Source organism: Triticum aestivum, chromosome 2D (assembly GCF_018294505.1).
Source record: "Triticum aestivum cultivar Chinese Spring chromosome 2D, IWGSC CS RefSeq v2.1, whole genome shotgun sequence".
Classification (NCBI taxonomy): domain Eukaryota; kingdom Viridiplantae; phylum Streptophyta; class Magnoliopsida; order Poales; family Poaceae; genus Triticum; species Triticum aestivum.
In genome coordinates this window covers 647315775-647324627 of record NC_057799.1, presented here as the reverse complement: position 1 = coordinate 647324627, position 8853 = coordinate 647315775, and the positions used below count along the sequence as shown (strand labels likewise).

Here is an 8853-nt window from a genome sequence, read left to right as displayed (position 1 = left end):
CATGTTTGATTCGTAGCCTAACAACATCTCAGGTCCAACTTTATGGGTTTAGTTCCCTGTTAAACTTGTGGCTTGCCACATTTTCTTGGCCATATCCATATACTCACTACATCCCACAATAAGTGTCTCAACTTTAGTATAACTTCATAAAGTTGTACTAAAGTTGAGACACTTATTTTAGGATGGAGGAAGTATATGATTCAACACTTTCCGCATTTATGCTGACCAATTTGTACATCACACTTTTCTTTAGCACACTTAGCTGAAGATTAGTTGTGGCAATGTTAGTCATGAACTAAACGTGCTGGTAACCCTAGCTAGCTAACTAATTATTTTACACAAAATTGAGTTCTTTACATACACATATATTGTTAGACGTATTAGGGTTTGGAACAATGCTCGATACCCTTGGTGGGTACGGCTGTCATATATTTATAAGAGGGAACCGTACAAATACAAGTTGTGTTACAACACGTATATCTAATATATACTTAGTCTAACACCCTTCCTCAATCTTAACTATGTCCTGAAACACTCAGAAGGTTAAGATTGCGACGACATCCTTCAAAAGAAGGCAAGGGCAAGGGTTTAGTGAAAATATCAGCAAGCTGATCCTTCGAAGAAATAAACTTAATCTGAAGGAGCTTCTGAGCAACACGTTCCCTCACAAAATGATAGTCAACTTCGATGTGCTTCGTTCGGGCATGAAATACTGGATTGGACGAAAGGTATGTTGCACCGATGTTATCACACCAAAGAACAGGCGGCTGAGTTGGGGAGACCTTCAACTCTCAAAGCAATGACTGCATCCACATGATCTCAGCTGTGGCATTAGCAACAGCTTTGTACTCAGCTTCGGTACTACTCCGGGACACCGTAGCTTGCTTGCGAGCTTGCCAGGCGATCAAGTTAGGCCCAAAGAACACAGCATGTCCCCCCGTGGATCGCCGATCATCAGGACAACCAGCCCAGTCGGCATCAGAGAATGCTGAGATCAGTCCAGAACGCGCAGGCTGAAGATGGAGACCATATGACCCAGTGTGACGAACATAGCGCAAGATGCGCTTAACAGCTGACCAGTGAGAATCACGTGGTGCATGAAGATACTGGCACACACGGTTAACTGCAAATGATATGTCTGGTCGAGTAATGAGCAAGTACTGCAGTCCACCCACAATGCTGCGGTACTCTGTGGCATCCTCAGGAGCAAGCAAGTCACCAGCAAGAGCTGTCAGTTTGTCTGTAGCAGACATGGGAGTCGTAGCAGACTTGCACTGCAACATACCGGCACGACGCAGGAGATCCTGAGAGTACTTCTTCTGAGTAAGAGTCAAGCCACCATCAGAATGAAGAACCTCTAGGCCCAGAAAATAATGCAGTCTCCCAAGATCCTTAACAGCAAACTCAGCACCAAGAGAGGACACAAGCCGGTCTGTAGCAGAAGCAGACGAACTGACAAGGATGATGTCATCAACATATACCAGAATGTACATAGTCACCTCAGGTCGCTGTAGAATAAACAGAGACGTGTCTGCTGTAGAAGGAACAAACCCATGCGCACGAAGAGCAGCGCCAAGACGGGCATGCCATGCACGCGGGGCCTGCTTCAAACCGTAGAGAGCTTTGACAAGACGACATAAATGATGTGGCTGAGCAGGGTCAACAAAACCTGGCGGCTGACGCATATAAACCTCTTCTTCCAGAACTCCATGGAGAAAGGCATTCTGAACATCAAGCTGTCGAAGCGACCATCCGCGAGTAACAGCCAAAGAGAGAAGAACACGAATAGTAGTTGGTTTAATAACAGGACTGAATGTGTCTTCATAATCAATGCCATACCGTTGTTTGAACCCCTTGGCAACCAGGCGTGCCTTGTACCTCTCAATGGAGCCATCAGCATGTTTCTTCACCTTGAATACCCATTTAGAGTCAATGATATTAACACCAGATGGAGGTGGAACAAGACGCCAAGTGTTGTTTCTTTGAAGGGCATGAATCTCCTGCTCCATCGCAGCACGCCAATGCGGGATGCCAAGCGCCGCTCGAAAATGTCGTGGTTCAGTCGTAGGGTCAGCCTCAGCATGTGCCACACAGGCCGCAAGCCACGCGACAGTGCCGTCAGTGCGCTTCTTCGGTTGGAAGATGCCACTTTTGCTGCGAGTATGGGGACGCAGGACGACAGGCGGAGGTGGCGCTGGAGCTGCCATACCAGAGGAGCCACTATCCATCAGCGGCGAGGAGGACGCACCGGCGGGCGAGTCAACAGGCGCATCCGGTGGCACGGTCAGGGTCGGCGAAGACAGACCGGGCGTGATCGGCGTCGACGGACCAGGCGACGAAGACTCGGTGACCTGCGAGGCCTCCGGCTCAGGGGAGAGCGCCGCGGGTCCAGCCGGCCCGGCCGACAGCTCCGCAGGTTCGGCCGGCCCAGGCGACAGCGAGGCCGCTGGCCCCGGCGACTTGGTCACCCCGTCGGATCCTCGTGCATGGGGCATGCACGCGTGATCGACGTCGGGGTCAAGCGGGGTAGTGGCGGGGGCAGCCTCGTCGAGCGCCTCATCCGGCGTGGCAGCAACTGGCGCAGTTGTGGCCATATCATCATCCAGAAGCTCAAGTCGAGCGCCTCGTCCAGTCCCTGCACCATGGTTAGGCAACAACAGAGGAGAATATGCAGCATCCACAAATTGATCAGGCAAAACTAGAAAAGAGTGCAACTCAGTGACGGGAGTATTGGTGGGTGATGTGAGTGTGGAAAACGGGAAGACAGTCTCATCGAACACAACATCACGAGAAATGTAAACACGATTTGACGGGATGTGAAGACACTTGTAACCTTTGTGGAGAGGACTGTACCCAAGAAACACACATTGTTTAGATCGATACTCAAGTTTATGCTTATTGTACGGACGAAGATGCGGCCAACACGCACAGCCGAACACTTTGAGGAGGGAGTAATCTGGAGTTTCATTAAGCAACACTTCGAGTGGAGACTTCATGTGAAGGCGTTGTGTGGGAATCCTGTTTATCAAAAAACAGGCAGTAACAAAACATCGCTCCAGAACCGAAACGGGACAGAGGCATGTGCAAGAAGTGTCAGGCCAGTTTCAACTATGTGACGGTGTTTGCGTTCAGCTGCACCGTTCTGCTGATGTGTATGAGGACAAGACACATGGTGTGAGATGCCAAGCTTCTGAAAGAAGGTGTTAAGGTTACGATACTCACCCCCCCAGTCTGACTGGACATGGATAATTTTGTGCTTAAGCAATCGTTCAACATGTGCTTGAAATTGCATAAAGACATGAAACACATCAGATTTGCGCTTAATAAGATAAATCCAAGTAAAACGACTGAAAGCATCGATGAAACTGACATAATAGTTGTGACCACTAACAGAAGTTTGGGCATAGCCCCACACGTCTGAAAACACAAGCTCAAGAGGAGCCGTGACAACACGACTTGATACAGAAAAAGGCAACTGATGACTCTTGCCTTGTTGACAAGCATCACACACTAGAAACTCCTTATTACTCGACTCAACAGGAAGATGATGGCGATGAAGCACATGGCGCACAATGGGAGTAGCGGGGTGGCCAAGGCGAGAGTGCCACTGCGACGACGACACCCGAACACCACTGAAAACTTGAGAGACTCGTGGCACATCAAGTGCGTATAAGCCGTCGCGAGCTCGACCACTAAGAAGAACGTCCCTCGTGTCCCGGTCCTTAACAAAAAAATGGAAAGGGTGAAACTCAACAAACACATTGTTGTCACGAGTTAATTTAGGAACCGAGAGTAAACTACGTGTGACTGAGGGAACACGAAGGACATCAAGCAGATGCAAGGTTTTAGTGGTACGTGAAAGAAGAGATGCCTGACCAACATGTGAGATGGGCATACCTGATCCATTGGCCGTGCGGACCTGATCGTGACCGGTGTAGGGCTGGCGAGTGGCCAGCTTGTCAAGCTGACTCGTCAAATGGTCCGTAGCGCCCGTATCCATGTACCAGGCAGGATCCACCGAGTATGAAGGAGTGAACCCGGGATCCGGTGTAGCGAGAGCAGCTTGCTTCTCATTGCCCTTCCCATTGTTCCCAATGCCAAGAAAATCTCGTTTAAAGCGACGATGGCAGCGAGACGCCAAGTGCCCCTCGATGCCGCAGAGTTGACACTCAACCCCACCACCACATGCCTCGCAGTGGAGCCGCTTGCGGCCAGCCGTCGGAGGTGGAGCGGGCGGACGGGGCTGGTTGCCTGAGGTCGGCGGCGCCTTCTGCTTGGCACCGCGGGCGCCCCCGCGGAGAGCAGCGTTCACAGAAGGGCCCTCCGTGTAGACGCCAACGGAGCGGCGAGCAGCGAGCCTCTGTTCGGTGTTGAGAAGGCGTGCATAGAGATCGCGAGGCGGCATCGGTGTGTCACGTCCATTAATGTTTTCAACGAGAGAATCATAGTCCTCATCAAGCCCATTGAGAATGAACGAAGTAAACTCCTCATCACGAAGAGGCTTCCCAATAGACGACAGTGTATCAGCCAAACTTTTGACCTTGTTGAAGAAGGCCGTGACGGAGAGGTCATTTTTCTTGACCTCACCCAGCTGGTTACGAATGGCAGAGGAACGGGCCAGCGATTGCGAGGAAAAGCTGGAGTCGAGCGTGGCCCATGCATCCCTCGACGTCGCGGCAAAGACGACCATGCCAGCCACGGATGGAGTGAGCGACGACTGAATAGCACCCAGGATGGCTTGATCTTGAGCAGTCCACCGACGATGAGCAGGGTTGGGGACCATGACAGAGCCACCATGGGACGAGGGTACCGGAACCATAGCCGGAGGGCACGGCAGGGAGCCATCAACATATCCTTCAAGGTAGTGGCTACGCATCAGCGGCAACACTTGAGCGCGCCACAGGAGATAGTTATCAGCAGAAAGCTTCACCGTCACTAGATGGGCGAAGTGAAAAGGCCCTGGTTCGGCCATCGGCGCGGAGAGCGGCAGATCAGGCGGCGGACCAGGCGGCAGGACAGCACTATATGGGATTAGTGCATCGGCCGATGGTTGTTGATGATGGCCATAAGCCGCCGGGGAGTGCGCACCATACGGGAGCGCAGGAGGAGCGGCGTACATCTGGGCAGCGGCGTAGGACGTCGGGGCGGGAGCAGCATACGGCGCATACGACGCAGCCGACGGCGCGAGGTAGGGCGCCGGGTACGGGCCGCCATACGGCGCCTGGATGGGAGCGCCATAGGGCCCCGAGGCCAGCGGCGCATCGTGGTACGGGGCCGGGGCTGGAGGACCACCGTAGGCCGGCTGCTCATTGGCGCCGTAGGAGGCCGGTGGTGGAGGCCCGCCCCGCGACTGGATCGGGGTGGCCGCGATTGGAAGCGCAGCAGGCGACCGAGGCGGCGGCAGCATGGCGGGCGATCGCTGTGGCGCATGAGGTTGTGATCCCGTCGCAGTAGATCGGGCCCAGGCAAGTGGAGGCGACGCCAGGAACGGCGACTCCATCGCCAGAGTGGAGAGAGGCGGCGCGGCGGCAGGGGCTGGCGCGACGTCAGCAGAGGCGGCGGAAGCGTGACGCGGATCGAACGCGTCGTCTGATACCATGTTAGACGTATTAGGGTTTGGAACAATGCTCGATACCCTTGGTGGGTACGGCTGTCATATATTTATAAAAGGGAACCGTACAAATACAAGTTGTGTTACAACACGTATATCTAATATATACTTAGTCTAACATATATGTCGAGAGAGATCAGGCGGAAAGTGATGCGATGCATCGATTCTTCTGCTGGGAACTCCATGGAGTGAGATGAGAATGCCGCCGAACCTCTCTCAAGATATCAGGCGGAATGTGTTCCTCATGGAGGACATCCGCGCCAAGGTCACGAAGCCTGTGGGTCCAACGTCTACTGTGCCGACATCATGGCCCTTGCTACGCACGTCGCCGTTGTAGCGATATGTCACTTCTGGAAAAAAATGCATGTGGTCAAACTTTCATAATTATTGCTACTAAATAGTATATATGTAATAATATATTTTTCCCTATCCACACGCTAAATTACATGTTCTCATGCAACTTGCAGTCAGGTGGCCAACCCTACACGTGCCACTCAATAGGACGACAGCTTCGAGGCCGAGCCGCTGAGGTTCGTCGAGGAGCTCCCACCCCCACATTCATCATTGACCAGCTTATAGCTGCCTTCGGTAGCAGCAGCCTCGACGAGAAAGACCTCGTGGTGCTCTCTGGTGCGCACACCATTGGGAAAGCTCGTTGTGCCACCTTCAGCAACCGTTTCCCCAACTCCGACTCTGATGACTTTGTCCGAAAGCTACAAGATAACTGCACCGCCAATGCGCACCGGTGTCAGGACCTCGATGTGAACACCCCGGACAGGTTCAACAACAAGTACTACATCAATGTCAAAGAGGGGAAGGGGGTGCTCACCTCCGACATGAAGGTCCTCCTCAACGAGACCACCCGAGGGTATGTAAATGATTTTGCGGACAACGAATGGTTGTTGTGGAACCAGTTCTACAGTTCGATGAGCAAGACGGGGATACTCTGGGGACCCCAAGGGAACGTCGGCCGCATCTGCCACCAGTGCTGCTAGTCTCATCGTACGTCCAAGCTGGGGGTGTTTGCTGCCTTCCTGAGTTCTCCTTGCTTCAGATGGGATCTTTTTTTTTCAAATGAGAAGAGATCAGTATATCACATACTCCGTAAGTATGTTGAAGACGATTGTTAATGTCCATGTAATAAGATATAGCAGGCTAGCTCTACCTCCTTTATCACATGAAATTTACTACTTCTAGTACTTACAGACTATCAGAGTTGGAGTCCGTTCGTAATCTCATCAAAATAGTTGGAGAATATGAGTTTGTCTAATTAAGACCGTGACCACTTTTTTTCACAAAGACTACCTCTGATTTGTTTCCTTTCTCAACTCGAAAAACTCATCCCTCGCCAATAGGGGCCCAATTTTGATGAAGCGGTGGAGGTTTCGTGTCTGTGCATATGTGACGATTCCTCAAAAGTAAAGAAAAATCATGGACATGATAGAAGTTATGAACCATGGAGGAATATCATCTGGCCGAACATCTCCGTTTTTGTATGAATACGCCTTGTTGTCACGGGAATTTGTAAAAGTAGCATTTGCACTGCACTTTCTTTAGAGGTCATGTGAAGATTGATATGCTTACCTTTGACGAGGATGGTCTTTATATGTTGCGGAGGAAAGCTAAGAAAACTGTCATGTTCAGTATGAACGTGTCCCCAAAGTTTGCAATGTTTGTGGCCATCAAGGTCCCAACTTTAAGGAGCATGACAATGTCATTCATGCGCTGAGAAACTTGAAATTTGGAATCTAGCTGCTGGTTGAACCGGCATGGAACTATTGAATAGTGGTAAAGGACCAGGCTGTGACACCTTTTGAAACACAAAATATTGACAGAAGGTTGTCGGCGCAACTTTTCATTGATTGAAGAATATGAGATCGGCTACCGAGTGTTCAACAATGAGCAAAGACATCAAAGAACTACAAGCATTAGCAATACAAGGCATAAGATCGGCGCTGTGTATGCAACTAGACCAAAATCCTATCAATGGTGTATTAGGGGTATGTGGATAAACTGGTAGACTATACTCCTTCCAGCAGTGTGCTAGTTGACAAGATCGTTAGTAAACCGGTGGAAAGTTTGCGCTGGGGTAGATGTTTCACCCTCGCCAATGCACAGCGGATCCTTCTTCCGGCATCAGTTCCAGTGCTAGTAGGACTCCTTTTGTGGGGTATGGTTTCCTTAGGGTCTCTCACTTCCTTTTCTTTTCTGGAAAAAGATCAAGATATATTACAAAAGTTTATCAGAAGCACAAAACACCTTAAAGATAAAAAAATTACATCAATGTCTCTACGCCACCGAATGGCCATTACAGTTGCCAGAACGAGCTGTCGACACGCTATTGTCGCCGTTCCTCTCCCGGAGCCGGTTTGACTTTATTGATGACAACCGGAAAGTCTTCGTACACATGCTTCTAAGGACTAGCGCCCCGGAGCCGCAATCATCGGCATTGAACCCTAATCTTGCTGCCCAAAGGAAACGGCTAAAATCTACACCAGGGCTCCGTCGACTACATCCAGATAGACGAATTCGAGGAGAATTGAATCCATGAAGACAAACTCGAAGAGGAAGCGCCCCCATCCGTTCTAGCACCGCACCCGCGAGGACTAAAAAACTCTAACCTAAACTACTAGCCGGAGCACAAGCAGAGAGGAGGTGAATCCACAGTCTCACTGGCGAAGCTTGTAGGAGAAAGTTTGCCTTAGCGTCCGAGGAAAAAGGAAGAAAAAGCTTCACCACACTTTTTTATGGCACAACTTCTCTCTCTCTCTGTCTCTCTCTCTCATATGGGACACGTGTGTATGGTCGGTTTTATTTCAGGTCTATCGGATTCAAAACAGATGAAGAAACAAACTACTAACCTTCGCCCCTGCGAGGCGACGGGGACGCGCCCTAATCCCGCCGCCGCCAAGCCCCCCTCCCCATCTCCTCCTCCCTCGCCGCCGCCGCCGCCACAGGGCGCGGCCGGGCAAAGCCCTGGTCGGCATCGGCGGCGGTGGGGATCGATTGTCCCCTTGCGCAAAGGGCTGGCGCGGGCTGGTTCTTCGGGTGAGGGCTTGACGCTGCCGGGTGTCAGGGCATGTTCATCAATCGGCGCTTTGCGTTTGGTGCGGCGGAGATGCGGCGGACGGCATGTCATGAGGCTGGAACCCGGCGGAGCGGCAATGTGGTGGTGGTGGGGTGCCTCCGGCGGCCGGCCGATCTGGCGCTAGGCTCCAGGACGCGGAGTCGCTCGGGGCGTT

The 8853-nt window shown here is 51.6% G+C and overlaps 1 protein-coding gene across 1 annotated transcript; it reads left to right on the top strand.

The window, feature by feature from the left end:
* The first annotated feature begins 5810 nt into the window (after positions 1-5810).
* On the top strand, positions 5811-7340 carry LOC123050790 (peroxidase 12-like). Its single transcript, XM_044473523.1, has 3 exons — positions 5811-5876; positions 6079-6479; positions 7169-7340. Exons 1-3 carry the CDS (start codon positions 5811-5813, stop codon positions 7338-7340), a joined length of 639 nt encoding a protein of 212 aa, XP_044329458.1.
* Positions 7341-8853: the final 1513 nt, after the last annotated feature.